Consider the following 21,927-nt stretch of genomic DNA (forward strand, 5'->3'; position numbering starts at 1 on the left):
AAGAGATTGACTCTGTAACACTGGTGTTTAATCAATCACACAGGCTTCTTACAGACTTCTTCCAAAGAATGTAAAATGCATGAGAAAAAAGCAAGGTCTGTTAGTTCTCTAAAAAGCCGCATTCTTTGTAAGGAAGTGACTAATTGTTCATTTCACACTATAAAGAGTGTGAAAAGGCCAAACAGGAAGGCTAAGCTCTTTGTGCTTCAGGGAGGAAAGGTGAGTTCTACTGAGACTGACATGTAAGCAATGTTCAGAGGGAAAGCTGAATTTGAAACACACTAACAAAATACAAGTAGTATTTATGTTAATGCTGTTTGTTTTGGTTACATGTGGCAGACTTATTTGTTGTGAAACTGCTAAAACAATCCTGCTTAAACTACAATGTACCATCTTGGAAATTCAGAAAATTTGTGTGAAGAAAAGGATGTCAAAGAGTTAACGTAACCCTTTCCGTCATCAAAATTTCACACTTATCCATTCATTCAACAAATATATAACCCAACTTCCCACCTTGATCATCCTACTTAGTTATCTCTGTATTACTTATTGTCTTCTCCTATTTTCTCAAATATAATCAAATAAAGATGTAAATGCAAACAATATACAGAATATGATAAATATTTAGAAAAAAGAGAACACAGAAATACATTGGTTATAAATAAAATATTGCCATCCCATAATTCTTTACAAAATTTACTTTCACTTGAGCTTTTGCTAACAATTCATTATCTAGATTGTTTTTTAACTGATACAAGTTGGGAGATAGTTATGCACCTTTTGAAAGAGTTACATACATTCTAACTATTTTGCTTGTGGTTTCCTTCCTTCTCTTGCAATTTAAATTTTCCTCAGAGCTAGAATTTATGGCTATCCTCCTGTCTCCTAGGGTTTCATCAAGGATACAGTGCACACCATGTTTCTCTTACTAGGTTAAAATGTTTCCCCACGTTATTGAAACAGGAATTGTGCATTCTGAATTCTAGAACCATTAAACATCAGGTTCTGTCTGTGAGCCTGTTTCTCTTGACCAATCACACAGAACTTGTTAGGCTCATTAATAAGCTCTCATTAAACCACTGTTGTGGTGCACTAGATGTAGCTTATCCTAAAAGAAGCCGCAAACCTTTCAAAATTCTCAGACCTGGTCTAAGTGTGGGATGGTGGCTCCTTGAGAAAGTTCCTGTCACTAACACAGCGTTTTAATTTTGTGCTTCTCCTCCAATTCCTATGAAGTTACCAGTTCTGGAATGGAATAACTTAACCGCTTATAAGAGCTTAGCCAACTGCATAATAAACTCCGTGTTAATGGACAGACATGCTTGGGAATAAAGCACCTTCCACTGGATCTCATAATGTTCATTCAGCTTACTTCTATATAATGATGTTAGATTGAAAACATAAGACATTTACAAATGTAAGGCTCCCATTTCTAGGACAGCCCTTGACTTTGCTGATACAAGTGTTGTTCTCAGAAAGCTGGTTCAGTACATCATTCTGTGCCTCAATGAGACTCCATGGAAAGCAAGTGCTAATTGGTATGAGGGATGTACAAAACAGAAGACAGTATTTTGCAGGCAGGTAAATAGTTTTCTCTTTAAATTAAATAATAATAATAATAAAGCTATGTAGCTACGGCTCTATGGAGCTCATCCATGTCTCTGTGATGCCGTCGATTTCGTTTTTTCTTTATTTCCTGCATGTGCTTCCACTTTGGGCCGCCCTTGTTGCGCTGTCTCCGCTTCTCCCTGTACCACATCTGTTCACAGTACTGGTCCAGGCTGAAGTTTGGGCTGCTAAGGATTTGGATGTAGTCTTTGTATCTCAACCGTGACTCAGCCAATAGATCCTTGACCTGCCCCTCCTGGTGCTCTGCCCTTTGGGTATTTTCCATCTGTTCATTCTCAATGACATTCAAAGTCAGCTTCACTACGGTGTGGATGAAAGTGTGCTCCTGTGCTTTGCAGTAATACATCCCAGAGTCCTTCTTCTGCAGGCTTCGAATCAGTAGCCCATAGTCCGTTTTGATGATCCTTTCATCAGGTTTCAACTGCAGATTGAAAAAAAAAATGTAGGTAATAAATTAGAAACAGAGAGCCATAAGCAAATGAAAACAGACCACATAGTTTTGCTTAGATGAACCTCAAAGATATATTCTTCAACTTTCTGTCATCAAACATGACATTGTCAGCCATAGTTGAAGATGGTTTAAAAAAAAAATCCACTAAAGTAGTAGCCCCAAAGCCATACCCTGAATTTTCTACATTTAGTTTTTCTCCAGTGCAGAAATAAGAATGAAATGCTGTGCAGGGAACAATGAAATAAAAGGGATGCTATCAAGCAATGTGTACTGAAATTTCAGATGGAAATCAATGGCCTACGATCCAGTTTCAAGGGAGATTTTATGAGTAGTCACTTACAAATAGAAGAACTTTGAATGTGTACTACCTGTGATGGAGAGGAGAATAATATTACTGGCACTATGTTCTACCAAGGACCAGAAAAACAAATGAAATGCATAGTCAATGAAAATGAGAAACTGAACTTGGAAAAACACAACTACGGCTTTGGACATCAGAGCCGTAACTGAGCAGGCCTCTACTAAGAAATCTAGCATTGTCTACAGCTAATTTCCCTGTCATCATGGACTTGTACAACTTTAGGCTCCCACATTGGTGGGAATTTTTGCCATAGCTTCAAGTTCTCTATCTAAATTGGTAATGTGATTTAAAGTGTGAGGAAGCACAATGACTAAGACAAACCTCCCCTGGAATGTGATGTTCGTCTCTGAAGCAGTGACATTGAGAGACAATTCAAATGTTAAGCTGGTCTGGTTCACAAATGGTGTGAATAATGAGCTATCTTCAGTATAGCAGGGACATGTTTATCAACACAAGGGCCTTGTTTAAATGTGGGGTATTGCTGAGTGCCAAGGCATGAAGCAGAACAACAACAACAACAACAGCAACAAAGAAACCTGGAAGATTTCCCAGCTCACACATCTGTCCCAGAATTGTAGACTGCTAACTGATGGAAAAGACAGAGGCATAAAGACAACTAAATTAAATTTATTCACAGTGGGTGGACTATACTTCACATTCTTATGTGAAAAGTATGTAGGAAAAAAATCTCTCTTATTCTGGAAATATGAGAAAAGGGAAAGAAACATCTTTGGCTACCAGCCCAGTTAACTAACAAATATATGGCAAACCACCCTCGGTGCCAGAAAAGTGCATCTGGCAGAGAACCAGTTGAGGCCAAAGGCAGGTCACAGCTCAGATCCTTGGCTAATAGGCTGAATGCTCTCCAGGACTGCTTTACACTGCCCTCAGTTCACACCATCAGGCCTTTGCTTGGTTGCTTGTTTTTGCCCTTTTTTAAAGGATATTTTCCCACTGAATACAATCAAATAGCCATGTCATCTTAAAATGCTATCATAATGGAAATTAACCTCAGATTAATTTAAATTCTCAAACTATATAGGAGCTTCCTGCCTAGAATAAATGTGGATAAGTATTTGTATCCTTCTAAAGGGATACAGATGAACAAGAACAGCATTTTCATATTTAACGCAGAACATGAGTGCCTTCCTTTAAATAATTGTATTATAATTGTTTAAAAAGAATAAATCCATCTTAGATCTCAGAATACTGGCCCTGTAAACTTGGATGCTGGTTTCTTGGCTGATCGCTTCCTTCTATGGTTCATTTATGGTCCCCAGAGTGACTCTCACCTATTACTTCCTGATTAGCACAGGGTGAATTTAGAAGTTACAATGTGATGTGTCAGCAGCATTGCAGCTGCTGTGTTGTACAAAGGGTTTTGTTTCTGCACTTTCCTCCACTGAAAATGCCCTGAAGTCATCAGCATGACACATGGCTAGCTGCAGTTCTAGTGTATCTCTCTGTCACACACATCTCTCTGTGGTCTGTATCTGCCTTTTGCTCAGGCTATATTCAATGTGGCCTTTAGACACAGTCATGGCCCGGCTGGGTGCTTTCTCTCTTTTTTAATCTTCCAACAGGAAGAAATTACGTTTGTAGCTTTGTGTGCACTGGGCTACACCCCATAGCTGTTTTGTCCTTCTCTTTCTGTATCTTGTTTATGAAGCGTTGTCCAGAGACCGAGTTTCCTTGCCTCTGTTTCATGTTAGCGCAATCCCTATGGGACTGTACATTCCATAAACACCTGGCATTTCATTCCTATGTTATGGTCCTTCCCTTGTTTTACTTTCTATGGAATTCTTTATCTGTTCCTTAGTTTTTAACCATCAGTGATAAAATGAGTTTTAATTTTTTTTTATTTTTATTTTTCTGTTTTGCTTCATGGATTTACCTAAGGTCTACCAAGTTGTTTAATGAAGTTTTGTTTCTTTTCCAACATTTCAAAGTATAGATACATCCTCAGCCCATGTCCCACAGTCAAATGGAGCACAGGCAGCTGAGAAAACCTAGCATTGCTCAAAGAGAACATTTCTGGCAACCAATTCTAATTCATGGAACTTTCTCCACTCTGGAAGTGGTAAGCAAAATTTCCCTCAATTTAGGAACCCAAACCATTCTTAATTTGGAGTTAACTATCCATTTGCCTAATGTGAGCAAGGATTGTATGCTTGGCATTGTAAATGGACTCTTCAGTGAAAGGCAATTCATTTCAAATGAGAAGAACAAAGAGAAGATGAAGGGCATTTAGATACTAAACAGCAGGTGAAGATGAGAGGTGCCTTATTCTTTATTAAGAACAGCTGGAAGGTCTAACACATTCCTGTGTCTTGGAAGAAACTACAGCTTCAGGAGTACTCCTCTCTCCAGAAAACGGAAGATATTACCAGAGGGGAATTGGTATTAAATAAGGAAAAATACTCTCATCATGAAAAATATGAAAGTCTATATACCTTTTGTAAAACCGGTGCTTGTATTTAAGATAAAATACTGAATATGCTTCTAGTTTAATGTGTGAAGAAGCCAAAATAATGCAATAACTAAATCATATGCATTTTTTAGATTTTTCCAAATATGCTACATAATGGAACATTTATTAATATAACAGAAAAACAATAATCGCTTTTAGGCAAAAGGCAAAAGGAAAACATTACTAAAGAAACTGGTTCACTCTTTAAAAAAGTAAAATTTATATGTCACTGTTAGAATAACTTTTTAACTTTGAATAAATTTAAACATAAAAATATAAAATAATTTGGAAAAATTACTTGTGTCTCATTGTGGAAGACGTTTCTAAGCAGAATAGTTACGAAACTATGTATGTAGGAAAAAAATAGATTTGCCTATATCAAATATAACCCTTTTGTAGAAATATTCAAAACTGTTAGAAACAAAAAATATACAATTAAGTTACACAGAATATATTATGATGAAATTATTGATTTATGTAAGATATAAATGGCTAAAGGCAAGTATTTTTGAGCAAGTCTGCTACTAACTAGCCAAACAATAAACACCTAAGACACTTCACAAAAAAGAATTTTATGGCAGCATGACAACATTTGCTCACATGGGTTATTATTGAAGGAAGTAAACTTTAAAACAGTGTGGCTGTGTGTGTTTTCTAAATTACTAAAGGTTTCTTAAATATTATAATCTTATATACTGTAGTTCTGGCTCTGCGAGGTGCTTGTGCCTCTATGGTGACATTGAAGGAAAATCAAACATTATAAGGACCAATGTCTTCAACTTATTTTGTTTTTAGGAACTTGTCCTAACTAAACAGAAGAAACACATACTCAGATGTACAAGGAGTCTTTTTGTTTACCAGAAAGCATGGGCGAATTAGAGAGTTTCTGTTAGTTACTTGTGGATGAAGGAGAGACAAAGGCAAGGTGTTTACTACACTAAAGAGGAAGAAGCTTGAAAATATGATTAGAGGGCAATGATGAGTACTGGAACCAAATAAACCCAAAATATCACTCATGCTTATCTGCACTAAGTGGTCTCTTGCTTCTTTGTGTGTTATTACAAGCTTAAAACCGTTTATTTGCTTTCATAACAGAAAGAACGAAAGGAAAACAGAGACCTACAGATGGAAAATGCAGATACTGGAAGATGTTTTAAAAGTGTTCAACTCCACCAAGAAAAAATAATATGGCAAATGGCATGAAGGATCACTTCTTTTCTTCGTTAAAGTTATCCACAAAGTTCAACAGAAGCTCAGGGACTGCCAATTAATTCACTCGCTACAGCATAAACACCATCAGTTTCAAGACCAGCATAATAAGAAAGTCAGCAGGTAAGTGACTCCTGACCTCCCCAAAGCCCCCAACTGAGAAGTGGCTCAGTGAGGACTGGGCTCCTCCTGGCACAGAATAACCTGGTGACAGCATCAGTAGGCCAGGAAACCATGGTCCATCCCTAGGGCTTTTAATGAGCAGAAGAAAGATTCCAACTGGCGACCTTATGAGTGAGGAACAGAAGGCATCCTGCAGTGCACCATGCTTCAAGTGCAGCCGGGATGTGGCTCTGTTCCTGCAATCAGGAAGCAGCACTGTAGGGCCTGGGCAATGGGAAACTACCCATTTGCAAAGACAGATGAAAATACCAGTTGAAACATTGCAGGGAACATACTTTTCAGCAAAATTCAATAAATACATTATTTCTGCTCCATTGAAATTCATAGAGCATGGTACTGTCATGATAAGTGATATAGTACTATAAGGTACATTAAAACAACGCAAGAAATTTCAAAAAAATGAAGAATGTAAGTGCACCATAGGCAATTACAGGTATCTATAGCTGGAAGAATACCTCAATCAGTAAACATTGTACTTCTCATTCTAAAGGTCAGGTTTAATTTGCTGTGGGGGACAAATAACTCTGTAAATAACTATATTTACTAGAAAGGAAAATCACACCCCAGTAGCTATAAAATCTAAAAATTACTTCAACTCCTGTTGAATTGAAATATAAAAATGTAACACAGACTTGTGATTGAAATGTATTATGAATACTTTATGACACAGTAAATCATATTTACTAGGCCCACATTCAGACTTCTACTCACCGGAGAGTGTTTTGTGTAATATGAGAATTGTAAATTCCAGTGAAATATCATGAAATCCCTTAATATTTTTAGTTATATATATGTGATGAGTCTGAGGTAGGCTCTGCCACAGAGGTCGGAGAGGGCATGGGATCCCCTAGAACTAGAGTTGTAACCAGTTATAAGGCACCAAAAAGTGGGTGCTGAGAACTGAATCTGGGCCCTTTGAAAGATTGTTGAGTCTTTTAATCATTCAATCATTTCTCAATCTCTCAAGCCTTGTCATTAGATTCTTTTTCTTCTTTAATAGTAAACATAACAACATTCAATATCACAAAATAGCTCAAAATACTGACAATATTTACCTAAGATTTCTAAGACTGCTAAAATAGTCTCATTAAGTCCTATAACATACATGATTTATCTATGTCACAAAATGTACATATTTAATCCCAAGTCTCTCCATTGACTTAAGATTTAATATACAAATACATAACACTGAAAATCTGTATACGTCAAAATTCCCGATTTTATCCAAATTCCTCTCATGATACAATACTATAGAAATAGGTATTTCTGGAAAAGTTTCATTTTGTGACCTAGATTAAACTCAATAGTAGCTAAAATCTAGACGTGTTACCATGGTTATAAAAATGTTGTGTTCTCATCAGAAATTGTCTTGAAGATTGTTTTAAGAAACAAAAGTTTGAAAGAAAAACTCTTGTGGATATATTTTGAAAATGTGTATTAATGCTACATTTTGTTATTGAATTGGCCTGTGCAAAATTGTAACCTCTGTTGTTAGTGAGTATAAACTTTTACTTTTCTTTGATTGAACAGTGACACTCAAGTGCCCTATGGCACTCAAGTTGGTGCAAATTTAGTAAGGAGTAGCTTTACTTCAGGTTGACAACAGCATCTTTGCTAATGATTGCTTACCTCTTCACGGTGCTCATCTCCTGACCGCTGAATGTACCACTTAGCAGAGGCTTGCTGGGATTTAGGTATACATTCCAGAAAAGTTGAGTTAAATTCAATTCCAAATATCACCTTTTCATCAGCTGTTTCATGACTAATGCCTAGAAAGTAAACATAGCATTAGAGATTAACCTTGACCTAATTTTAAAAGCTATGGGAAAATAGACTGATTCAGAACAGATGTCACCAGGGAAGAACCATACACATTATTAAAGAGAAAGGAAATTCATGCTATAATACTGTTACCGGAGAATCAGATATTATCCAACAGATTGATACTTAAACTACACCTGTATCACCATTTTATTATTTCATTTCCACATCACAATTACTTTAAATAAGTAACAATTTATAATATGTAACTCTTAAATATTGCATCTTTTCATTAAATAACTTTTGTGTCTTTCAGTGTTTTAAGGATATATCCTATTCTGTTGTAACAGAGGAGTGATTTATTTATTTATTTATTTATTTATTTACATATTTTAAATTTTTAAAATTTTATGTGTACTGGTGTTTTGCCCACCTATATTCCTGAAACACACACACATACAATTCCCACAGAAGCCAGAAGAACCTGGCAGACCTTGAATTGTAGGTGGTTGTTAGCTACTGGTACATGTGGGGAATTTATCTAGTAGAGAAGCCCATGATTTTTACTATTAACCAATTCCTTCAGACCCAGCAATCTAGTTTGAATCTAGTTTGAATCTAGTTTGAATCTAGTTTGACAGACAGGCATGTAGGCAGACAGACACAAACACACACACACACACACACAAACACACACACACACACACACACAGGGAGAGAGAGGGAGAGGGAGGAGAGAGAGAGGGAGAGAGAAGGAGGCAGACAGAGAGAAGAGACAAATAGAATTCTATTTTAATTGGTACATAGAGTTGGTGAGATAATACGTAGAAATTTTGATATCTGTAATCAGAAAAGTAAGTAGAATAGTCCAGGCTTGATGAAATTGTGCCATGAACAAGACTGACAGACTGGTTGAGAATGGAGACCTTGTTTACATTGTCTAACATTTTTATTTAGAGATACTTTTTACCTAACATGTATTTAGTAAAAGTAGTGAGAAGATAAGGGGTAGTTTATCAGATATTTTATTAATTCAGCTACTCCATCTAAAATACATTCTATCCCGAATTCTAAAAGATTGTGTCCCATATGGCATAGAAAAGCTGTAGCTAAATTTCATCAAGTAAAAATAATGATGACTGTACAGCCATGCTCAAACATGCACTTTTCTGTCATATATTCAGATATTTCATTTTACAAATGAACTTAGTATTTTAGGCATCAGCAATGGACTAAAGGTTTTGCAACCTAGGGGAATCCCAAAGCAAAGCACACACAATGACTAATAGATAAATACTGGAGAAAAAGGCAGAAAAGTTTTCAGATCGGATGGGTGGGAAGGTATCTCTGAGCAATCACTCCATCATTATAAAATCACAGGATGTAAGATCACAGCTGTATTCATTCTTGAAGAGACAACTCACTGTAAGTTGCAGCAACACAAATAGACCCAGGTTTATTTGGTCCCCTTTGTCAAGTGAAAGCCAGTGAGTTTACAGTGAAGCAGGAGGTGAGGGAGGTATCCAAGGTGACTGGCAAGAGAGAGCCCAAAAGGGTCTTATAGGCCAGGGCGGAAGCTGGGAAATTTCCCTAATTATCTAAGAAGCTGGTTAAATGGTTATAGTATTGCAGCACCATAATCTGACTAGAGACAGCAAACCAACTGCCAACATCAAACTGAATGGAGAGAAACTTAAGCCAATTCCTCTAAAATCAGGAACAAGACAAGGCTGTCCTCTCTCTCCATATCTCTTCAATATCGTACTAGAAGTTCTAGCTAATGCTATAAGACAACAAAAGGAGATCAAGGGCATCCAAATTGGAAAGGAAGAAGTCAAACTGTCTCTATTTGCAGATGATATGATAGTTTACATAAGCGACCCAATAAACTCTACCAGGGAACTCCTACAGCTGATAAACACCTTCAGCAAACTAGCAGGAAACAAGATAAACTCAAAAAAATCAGTAGCCCTATTTTTTTCAGACGACAAAGAGGCAGAGAAAGAAATCAGAGAAACATCACCCTTTACAATAGCCACAAGCAACATAAAGTGTCTTGGTGTAACGCTTACCAAACAAGTAAAAGATCTATATAATAAGAACTTTGTGACTCTAAAGAAAGAAATTAAAGAAGATACCAGAAAATGGAAAGACCTCCCATGCTCTTGGATAGGTAGGATAAACATAGTAAAAATGGCAATCTTACCAAAAGCAATCTACAGATTCAATGCAATCCCCATTAAGATCCCACCACAATTCTTCACCGACCTTGAAAGGATAATAATCAACTTTATATGGAAAAACAAAAGACCCAGGATAGCCAAAACAACCCTATACAATAAAAGAACATTAGGAGGCATCACCATTCCTGACTTTAAGCTCTACTACAGAGCTATAGTTCTGAAAACAGCCTGGTATTGGCATAAAAATAGACAGGTAGACCAATGGAATCGAATTGAAAATCCTGATATTAATCCACACACCTATGAACAGTTGATTTTCGACAAAACAGATAAAATTATACAATAGGGCAAAGACAGCATCTTCAACAAATGGTGCTGGCACAATTGGATGAGGGTATGTAGAAGACTGCAGATAGACCCATGTCTGTCGCCATGCACAAAACTCAAGTCCAAATGGATCAAAGACCTCAACATCAATCCAGCCACATTGAACCTCTTAGAAGAGAAAGTAGGAGGTACCCTTGAACAAATTGGTATAGGAGACCGCTTCTTGAACATAAGTCCAGGGGCACAGACACTGAAAGAAACAATTAATAAATGGGACCTCTTCAAACTTAGAAGCTTCTGTAAGGCAAAGGACACAGTTGACAAGACCAAACGGCAGCCCACTGACTGGGAAAAGATTTTCACTAATCCTGTATCCGACAAAGGGCTGATCTCCAAAATATACAAAGAACTCAAGAAACTAGTCAACAAAACACCAAATAACCCTATTAAAAAATGGGGTACAGAACTGAAGAAAGAATTCTCAATGGAGGAAATCAAAAAGGCTGAAAGACACTTAAGAAAATGCTCCACATCCTTAGCTATCAGGGAAATGCAAATCAAAACAACTTTGAGATACCATCTTACCCCTGCCAGAATGGCTAAAATTAGAAACACCAGTGATGACTTATGTTGGAGAGGATGTGGAGAAAGTGGAACACTCCTCCACTGCTGGTGGGAGTGCAAACTCATACAGCCACTTTGGAGATCAGTATGGCGGTTCCTCAGGAAAATGGGAATTAGTTTACCACAGGACCCGGCAATCCCCCTCTTAGGCATATACCCAAAGGATTCACATCAATGCAACAAAGCCATCTGTTCAACTATGTTCATAGCAGCACTATTTGTAATAGCAAGAACCTGGAAGCAACCTAGATGCCCTTCAATTGAAGAATGGTTAATGAAGATGTGGCACATCTACACAATGGAATACTACTCTGCAGAAAAAAATAATGGTATCTTGAAATTCGCAGGCAAGTGGATGGCACTTGAAGAAACCATCCTGAATGAGGTAACCCAGTCACAAAAAGAGGAACACAGTATGTACTCACTCATATATGGATTTTAGACCTAGATCAAATGATCACCAGCCTATAATTCACATCACCAGAGGAACTAGAATACAAGTTGTATTCTAAGAGATTCATATAAAGTCCCTCACAGAACTGGGAAGGGACAAGTCCCCCAGACCTCAGGTAAAGTGGGGGAGGACAGCTAATGGAGAGAGAAGTAGGAGAAAATGAGAGGGAGGAGAGGAAGGCATGTGCGACCAGGAGGATTGAGCCTGGTTAGGAATGGAAAATAGGAAAGAGAGACAGAGACAGAGAGAGAGAACATAAAAGAGGGAGCCAATATTGGTTTGAAGATAAAGTTGAACACAAAGAAAGGTCAAGGGAACTACAAGACTGCTCCCAACTAACAATCTCAGCTTCCGTGGAAAGGCTATCATAAATGCCCTTCCCCGGAGAGTGAGATCAACAACTAACTTCTCCATGGAGTCCTCAACTAATGCCTGTTGAAAACAGGAGCAAACACCCATACATAAACACTGAGTCAAACTAGAACCCAGAAGCAGATGGAGAGGACAAGACCATGCGGTAGAAGTACATAGAGACAGCTTACCTGAACAAGGAGGAGCTAAGGGCCACTAGACTGATAGCTGGGAAGCCAACAGGGGTCTGACTCGGACCCCCCTGAATATGGGTCTCAGCCAGAAGGTCTGAGCAGTCTAAGAGACCTCAGACAGTGGAGCCAGGATGTATCCCTGGTGCACAAAAGGACTTTGCAAACATATCCCCCATGGAGGGATAACTGCCTTATTCTAGAGATAGGAGAGAAGCCCTAGTCCCTACTTCACAGGACCTGTCAGATCTACATGACCCCAACTGGATGGCATTCCCCTACATATTGTATTGTGGTGGGGGGTTGGGAGGGGAGGGTGTTTAGAGTGCATGGGAGAGGGTAGAGAGGGCAAAAGGGAGGGAAGGAGGGAGGGAGGGCTTGGGGGGAGGGAGGGAGGGAGAGGGAACTGGGATCGACATGTAAAATAATAATAATAAAAAAAAAAAAAAAAAAAAAAAACGCTTTGACTCCAAAATTTAAGTTGAAGAACAAGTTACTGGGGAAAAGTATTTCTATTTTTGTTTCCACAGAAAATGAAAAGATGTGGATTCCTTCCAGACTAATGTGGTTTGATCACACCAGACCGCCTGAAACAGAGTACAAGCTGATCCTACATTCCAAACAGCTGGACAAAACAGCCCTACAGACTACAGCTAGGATATCTGAATCTTCTTCGAATCCCCCAAGACAGCGCCCCTTACCAGCAGGAAGTAGTTTGGAAAGAACGACGCCCAAATTCCCAAATATTGTGTATAAATGTTTGTTTTCATTTAATTGGACTTTGTTATATAAAATTAAATAAAAAATACTCTATATGCATAAAAAAAATAAAAGTGATTATTTGGATATTGAGTTGATTATAGACTGCCAAAGAGGAAGTATGGCAGCAGAGAAACTAGAAAGGAAGCTCCTCAAGAAGAACCATAGCTTTGTTGCTACTGATGGCAAAAAGAAGAGGTGGACTTCATCCTTAGAGTCAGAAGGATTAGCAAGAGGTCAGTAATAGACTGTGAAAGAAAGAGAGGTACCAATAAGAGTCCTAGCTGCTTCCCTCCTCAGCTGTGTGAATCACAGCACTATTTACTATTATGAAGTGGTCTAAAAAACATGAAAACAAAAATTCTTTCTTAGTCACTCACTGTAGATTCCAAATGGGCACTCAAGTGCAGTTTTTGAGTAGGAATGTAGACACTCATGCTTAACAGATGAGAGGAAAGTTAACTATGAGTTTGAGAATCAACTAGAATCTATTGCAACATTAAGGAAAACAAATAAACATGTATAGAATATGAAAATGGGTCAGGGTGCTCCCAAACTGTAAGTGTGGGATAGAAAATAAATTTGAGAAAATAGAGACGGTGCAATCTGCAAAGTAAGAGGCTGACCAGAAAGACACAATGTCACAGCATTGTAAGTGTGCAGAGTACTATCTCTCTGAGCATAAGTAGGTTTGATTTATTGTGTCTGATTATTTTCTGATACAAATCAATGGCCATTCAATAACTCATGTTAACAAAGATGTAGAGTAGGCCCACAAGACTTCCTTACTGGAAAGCATGAGCAAAGAAGAAAAAAAATTCAGAGATTATATAATAATCGAAAATGAAATTATCTATTGGATTTGAAATAGAAAAAGTTGTCATGATGTCAACTGGAAGGAAATGGGCAAGATGGTTATTTAGAGAAATCTTGTGCAATGGTTTAGAGCAGGAATGGGACATGGAGAAAGGGAGGCAGTTACTGTGAGTGCCTGAGTGAACAACTGTATTTCATTCATTTTATTTGTGTCACTTGTTATCATCTGATATAGCATCATTTTTCTTCTTTTATGTTTGTCCTTCTCCCTAACAGACATGTGAATATAAAGTCTAGGAAGACATAAATAGTATTCTATTTATTAGCACATCCTCAAGTCTCAAAATTGTCCCTGGTATATCTGTTTATTTATATGTGTAAATTGAACAATGAACATAATAGTGAGTCACTTTCATATTAGAATAAAAGGCATATACCCTATTCTATACCAGAACTTTCTTTGTAGAAAGATGACCTTAAGAGTTAAAAATAATCCTGTGCTTTCCAGTCAAGAAATGACTGCCTGATCACTATTTATAAACTATGAAGAATTATCCTTTTAGTCAGTAACAACGTGATGAAAGAATGTATCCTCCTTTTCCCACTCCCAGGAGTGGTGTGCATTTGTGTGTGTGTGTGTGTGTGTGTGTGTGTGTGTGTGTGTGTGTGTAAAATCTCAGCACATGGGAAGCAGAAAAGGATGGTCTGTCCAAATTTAAAGGTCAACCTGATTTATACAGCTAATCAAGTTCCATCGAGGCACACCAATCTACATAGCAATAAGTGTGTGGAAATTGGGGTGGGGGTAAAATCAGATGATAATAAAAATCTCAAAGTTGTCTATAGCTTTTAGTTTCAATTTTTTTCCATTTTAAACTCACTCATCAAACCTGCATTCTACTATCCTAGCTCTCCCTACTCTGATTTTCAAGATCTTCTGCTCTGTGAATCTTTTCTTCTGAACAACCTAGCCCTAGCCTGTAGTCACCTCTCCTTTTACTAAATTCTGTATTACTAATTGTACCTATGGCATTTTGTCCATATGTCATAAGCAATCTAAGGAATTTCTTTGCCTCACAGTTACTCAGGTCGATTAGGTACATGTATAACTTACTCAATGCACATTTACTACTTGAATGTATACAATGATAAGCAAATGTAAATAAAGTACTGATGACCTAAAACTTTTCTCTAGTAAGCACCTAAGTTTCTTCAGGATTCTCAAATGTTTGGGGCTGAACCCTAGTTTGCCTCTAACAGAATTGTCAAACTTTACAAGGATGTATAAGTCACTAAAGAAGAAACATTCTATGGCACAGAAAAGTAAAAGGCAGATGAAACGAATAATGATTTGACAAAGGATTATTCACTTGGGCAAGTAGACAGGGAATTGGTTTATAAAACTCCTGTTACTTTTCCAGAACATAAGCATTATACAAAATGAGATTGTCATATATATGGTATTTAGATTCATATAGTAATTTTTTTAAAAATACGGGAAGACTACTACTTATCATTTTAAGTGGTAAGAATTGGGCATCGAGCCTATACTTACTGTCTTCTATGTCCCAGCACTGAGTAATTGGGTCCCCATACTTTACATCCTGGCGTCTAGCTCGCCTATGGAAAGAAGATTAGCCTAATTAGATCTTCACATATAATTGGAATATAGAAAGATTGTCTCATGCTAACACTGACAGATGTAAACTGTACTTGTGTTACTGTGCAACCAAAATGCAGGTCAGAATCCCCATCAATCAAACACTGAATTCTTGTGTTAAAGTCCCAACAACAAATCCTGTTTTGCATTAAGAGGATCAGAATTTTGTTTTGCATTAAGATGATGAGAATTTAGTTTGACATCTTTTTTTTTTTTTTTTTTTTTTTTGCTATAAGTTGACAAATTATTCAGCAAAACAGGTTGAACATGACTAAGATCCAGGTTTATATAGTAGACACAGGAATAACTCTTCTTCCCATCCTTCCTGTCAAAATCACAATATACAAAAGATTTTCAGAGAGTAGGAAAGTACATATAAACAAAGAAAGCTCATTGTGTATAGGTTCATTTTATTATACATTTTGTTCAATAAATTCTGCTCAGAAACAGAATTATAAGTTGTAGCTATCAATGTAGTAGTAAAAATAATACAAAATATTTTGATTATGTCACATATTTTCCTTAAGAGAACTCAATATCTATTTAAAAAGAAATGCCACATTTCTATGCAATCTAAGTGTGTCTTATATGTTAATATAGTTTCATTGTCTTTATCTACTCATATTTTAAACAGAGACTATTTTAATACACACACAAAAGTCTTGATATTATACATATTAACATGCTAATACATAATATTTTGAACAGACATATATAATTGTGAGGTGTTGCAATTGTGTTAAATGCATCTACATCTTTAAATACATTTTGCAATAAAAATACTCAAAATCTCTCCTGGTTTTTTGAACTGTATAGTTCATTACCTTTACTCTACCCTGTGTCACAACACACCAGGATTTCTTATATCTATCTAACAGTATTGCTAAATCCTCTATATTCCTCTTCCCAAGCTCCTCTCTGCAGTCCATGTTGTCACTTCAGAGATCAGAAAAACAGCAGTAAAGTTTCTGAGATGCTTGGGGTGCTCCCCAGGGCAAAGTTGACCAGATGAAAACCTTGGAAAAGAGTCATTCATTGCACACAATTGTAGCCTCTGATGGACATTATGTTAGGTAAGGGATCACATCACAGTGGCATGTCTGTAAGATCAGAGATACAGTCTTGGGAAATACAGGAAGAAGAAAATTATGATGATATAAGGAACATAAGGTCATGAATGTTTTTCAATCTTGGCTTCTTCAGGAATGGGATCAATTAATCAAAGTGAACATTTATTGCCAAGAAATGAGCATTCTAGTTTTTCAGCTTCTAAAAAAAATCCCCAAAGACTCACTAAGTGTATTCTGGGCAGAGAAGCTCAACAAAATAATTTTTTGACTCCAAATAATCATATTTTCCTACTTATGCTTAATTTATGGACTTTAAAGAATATAAAGTATGTCTCAGTTTTAACCAACATATGCAGATGTACAGTTAGTACCTATAATCTTTGACTCCTGATGCTTAGAATTTGACAAATCAGTGACATATTTAAAATAAAATAAATGTGGTTGTGAAACTAATATATACTCTTCACTTAGAGCATCAAAAGACACCAAAAGTGGGAAAAATAACTAAATATGAAAATAATAAAAGGCACACATAATGTTAACAATTTTATCATGAAGAACACATACTTTGAATAACACCTTAGAAACAATGTTACTAATATGCACATTAAAATAATGATGATAAAATATTAATTAAACAAGTATTATTGATAGGCATTCATATTATTTCTAATTGTTTTGCTATTAAAAATTATGCAAAAAAGAATATATTATTCTAGATAACTTTTACTTGTGCATGTAGAATAACCCAATGGTTGAGCTTTCCTGGATATTTTCAAGTATTTATAAAATAAAAAGCTACCAGTAGGAAACAGTTTGTTGTTCCACATTTCAGAATATCTGTTCTATCTTCCAAACTTTAATTTAATATAAAGTGATTGAATATTTTAATTGCAACAAACAAGGCTTCCATGTGAGAAACTCATGTGAGAGGGAGGAGTACACTGACCTTTTGGAAGTGGGTGCATATCTTGAGCAAGCATTTCCATCCCAAGCACAGTAGGGGTCTCTGGCAAGACAGCAATCTGCACACGCTTTCCCATAAGTGTCACATCTGTGCAACGAAAGCTGAACCAATCCATCCCAAGAACCAACATATAACTGTTGCTGCAATCAAGCAGAAGAAAGGAATCAGACCCATTGTCCACATTAGTCTTAGAACCACTATTTTCTACCATTCCTTTTTTTTTTTTAGTGTCCTGCTACCTGTAAACATGAGTGCATAATTTTGAAGAAGGGTAAGACAAGTCAACTTCTTCTATCCCTAGCCAGATTCTATTTTGAAGATATCCATAATAAAACATTCTAAGAAGCTAAAGTAGGCTTGGCAATAATTTAAGAGGGTCAAAACCAGCTGTTAGACTGTGGAATTAAGATGCCAAATTCTTTCTCAATAGTAGAAGTTAGACTTTTGTAGGTTCCAGCAAGCATAGATATTACAGGCAACATTGATGGCATGCCTCTGACATGCCTCTAGGCATGACAGATGACTAAAGGATATTCCTGACACTATTTTAAGATGAAGTGATCCCTGAAAGAGTATGGTCACAATTGGGAGAGTAAATGTTTGGTATCTCTATGCAGATATCACCAAGTAGACTTGAACATAACTGACTTCTGCAGGGGATCCACTCCATCTTCCACAGACAGATCTTTCTAAGATCTTTCGTAACATTCCTTGCTTAAAAACTGCAATGGCTTGTGTCTTTAAATTGTTGAGCATCCCGAGGACAGGTAGAGAGACTGACTTACTCAGGCTTTCTTCTACAGAGCCATCTCTATCTTTCTTTTACTCTAAGCATACATATGGTTTGGGGCAAATTTTATACACACTTAATAGAAACAGGTGTAGACCCTTAAAATTTTCCCTTTCTTATTCCTTCATTCAATCTCTCTTTTATTTATCTGGTTAACAACATCATTTGTGACTCAGTTTGTCTGTATCTTTTCTTACCTCCCTTCCCTGCTCTTTCTGGTTTCTTTTCAAATTAATTTCTGGTATAAGCTCAGTTATTACTTTACATTGTCAGTGGGCCTCCCTTTAGGGGAAGTTAACGCTATGTCATTCATTCTTTTCTGTATTTTCAATGCATACTAGTGGGAATTCAAGCAATAAATGCTACTGAATGAGAAAATCAATGAATAAGACCTCAGAAGATTATCCTCTAATAACTGGGCTATCAAATTTAACTATAGCAATGACTTAATGTGGAACCTATGTTTTGGAGCATATTTGTAGAAATAGAATGGTAAGTTAAATCTAGTCAGTTGAGATGTGGATTATAATACAAGGGAACTGTGAATCATAATATATATATATATTACATATTTTTATGATTATTAAAATTGGCCACCATTAACATTTACATCGCTTCACTTAAAGCACTGGGATGTAGCATTCTATTTAAACTTATAGCATGATGGGAATGTAGCTCAGTGCTGGAAAGGTGAAGTGCTTGTCTAGTATTTCTATTGGCCTAGGGTCAGTCCCCAACACTGAGAAAAATAAAACCAGCTTTTGCTCATGCTTGTCAGCAAACAGTATTTAGGAGGTGGTGTCTGAGTCAGATAATAAGATCCTGTCCCCAGAAAAGTACTCATTAACTTGCTTAATGGGTGTAAAAGCCAGGGTTTGATGCCAACCCACACTAAGCAAGTAGAATTAATTACATTTAAACTCATAACAAACAAGAGAGTGTTCTAGCTGGGCAAATTGGTTCAGAGTTTGTTATTGAGTTAAGTATTTAAGATTAACTCTTCAGTGTTGTGTACCATGGTTCATATTTGAAATCCTAGATTCTCCAACTAACAACCCTTTTAAATGCTTGAGATTGGCATCTTAAATATATTTCCTATGACTTAAGCAGAAATACAGTCTCAGGAGAATAGACATACACTCTTTTTTCGAGGCAAAGGAAGAGAGCACACACTGTTCACTATTCCATTAATGTTTCTCTCTATTCTCCTAATGTAAGGCTAAGACAATGATTTTTTATCATCAGGGGAGAAACTGCAACCCTTAACTTTCTGAATTATTAACAACTAAACCTCCAATCACCAGTTTCAATAGTTTCTGCAAGTTAACTTTGATTTAGGGAACTTCATGCTTCTGAAGATAATTGTTAAACAGAAATTACAAAGTACCTGCTTCAGTGACAACTCCATGTTCAAGATGGCTGTTGGGTGCTGCAAACAGAAGCAAAATGTCAGTAAAAACATTCACATCTTTATGGTAGTCAATTCATTGTTTTACCTTACACCAAGTTTGGCTGTCCAGACTATCAGTGAGGGGAGAAATTTACCTTATTTCTTGGCTTTTCATTGAAATGTGTATTGATTATACCTTACTAGACTTCACAAAAAAGGCTTGGATATTTTATCAGAAAGAAACTAGCTAACTCTGTGAGGAAGTGCTGTATTGAAAATGCTTCCTAGTTCTTCACAAGTTTTCACTTTGTTCTAAATCTGCCTGTCTTAATGCTGATATATAATTCATAATAGTGTTGACAAGAGCATCTCCATAATTATTTATTGCTGCATTCTGATGTTACTTGCAGAAAAGATTCAAAACATTTTTAAGTAGCAGAATTTAAAAAGTTATACTGATGTTTGTTGATGGTAATATTCCTTATATGATATTTCAAAATATCAGCATGTGCAGCTTCATGGTATGGGTCAGATTTTATTTCTAATAAAACCACAAGCATGAGTAGAGAAGCATTCAAACAAAGGCAAGGCAACTTTTGAATATATCTTTTATGTCTATTATCTATCTTATACTTATTCATGTATTGCTTTTATGTACTACTTTATAAAATGTAGATATTAAATATGTACGATGCTCTATGAAAGAAAAGTTGAAAGTTTGTTCCAATAAATTTTTTGTTGTTCTTAATTTTAAAAACATGGCCATGCCCATTAAATTGTATTTGGGTTTTGTTTGCTTGTAATTGCATTTTACATCAATAAAGTTACTAAAGACAGAAAGGAGACACTGGTAGACAATGGGAAACAAAAGAGAGAAGAAAAATGAAAAGAGAAGAGAGGAGGGAGGGGAGGAAAGGAGAGAAGAAAAGGAGAGGAAAGTGTGGGGGTGAATGATTTGCATAGGAAAGGCCACCAGTTTCATCTCCAGCACTTAAAAAAATAGAGATAAATTGATGGATGAAAAAAAGGAAGAGGAGGAAGAAGAAGAGGAAATGATAACCAAATATGTTCATTGGGATAACAGTCCATCCTTGACTCTAAGACCAATAGCGTGTGTGTGTGTGTGTGTGTGTGTGTGTGTGTGTGTGTGTGTGTGTGTGTGTTAGAAACTCCCTAAACCTCAGTTCAATCACCCTTATGTTTAGTGTCAAATATTCCCTTAGGAACCATCCAGGGTTTTGTTTTGGAAGAGGCCAGATAGCAGGTCTTGTTCTTGTTAACTTTTTGACCACTATTATCATCACAATGTAAACAGGATCCTGTAAACCCAGCATGATATTTAACTTTAGCCCTTCACAGTGGAGGACTCAGCTCTTTCCAATCAATAGATGTTTGCATGGAAACAGTTTTTTAACAAACTTTTTTTAAAAAAACAAAACAAAACAAAACAAAGACATGAAATAATAACTTTCCTAAGAAATATAACATTATTTCTAATGACTTATTTTTCATGAAATAATTCTAAATACCACAGAGTAGCTACAAAGAATACATTAAAATGTATTTATTGTTAGAAGCAGGATTTAAAACAAAGACCTCTTCCTCCAGGCCTACTAACTCCCTTTGAGAGGTGAGAGGATTGTGGCATGCATATTCTATTATAGTTTAATTTTTTCAGTGCAGTAAATCCTATACATGATTCATAAACTTATCCAGTTTTCTCAAATCCATTTGGGAAATAATTACACAGTAGCATTCATAAAGTATAAAAGCATCGGGGTAGTAGGAGACCCCAGGTTTTCAGTCCATGTGGCCATTTAGTGAGTATATGCTTGGAGAATGCGGTAGGAGAAGCGACCCCAGGGTCCTATGTTTGTGGTATTCAGCAGTGGAAGTCAATTCCATTCCTACTTGCTTATGACCTGCTCCAATGCCCAGGCCAGAGAAACAGGGGAAGCTCATTTTGACTCCTTCTCCAGGAAAAACAAAACAAACAAACAAATGAAAACAAACAAACAAACAAAAAAAAAAAAAACAAAAAAAAAACAGAGAAAAGACAAAGTGTGCCTGAACAGCAATGTCCAGTCTCTATCTCTGCCTGGAGCCCTGGGTCCATTCTTACCTTGAACACCTGAAGCTCCTCCAGTACTACCTCTTCCGTGTTCCACTTCTCCTTGGAAATGCTGACAACTTTGAGGACCGTTCCAATGTCTGAAAAAAACATGGACCCGTAACCCCACTCTTTCTACTTCAATATTTAGTTGAATGAATGTACCCTGAC

The 21,927-nt window shown here is 36.6% G+C and overlaps 1 protein-coding gene across 1 annotated transcript in view; it reads right to left on the reverse strand.

Annotated features, from left to right (window-relative positions):
* Positions 1-1,465: 1,465 nt before the first annotated feature.
* Sema3d (semaphorin 3D) overlaps positions 1,466-21,927 on the reverse strand; it is a 115,055-nt gene continuing 94,593 nt past the window's right edge. Inside the window, exons 12-17 of the mRNA XM_051174593.1 lie at positions 21,769-21,857; positions 19,644-19,685; positions 17,449-17,606; positions 15,325-15,389; positions 7,933-8,072; positions 1,466-2,050 (exon numbers count right to left, since the gene is read on the reverse strand). Of these exons, the coding sequence (XP_051030550.1) occupies positions 1,625-2,050; positions 7,933-8,072; positions 15,325-15,389; positions 17,449-17,606; positions 19,644-19,685; positions 21,769-21,857 (920 nt within the window). The 3' untranslated portion in view covers positions 1,466-1,624. The remainder of the gene's footprint in view (positions 2,051-7,932; positions 8,073-15,324; positions 15,390-17,448; positions 17,607-19,643; positions 19,686-21,768; positions 21,858-21,927) is intronic.

Source organism: Phodopus roborovskii, unplaced genomic scaffold (genome assembly GCF_943737965.1).
Source record: "Phodopus roborovskii unplaced genomic scaffold, PHOROB, whole genome shotgun sequence".
In the NCBI taxonomy this organism is placed as follows: Eukaryota; Metazoa; Chordata; class Mammalia; order Rodentia; family Cricetidae; genus Phodopus; species Phodopus roborovskii.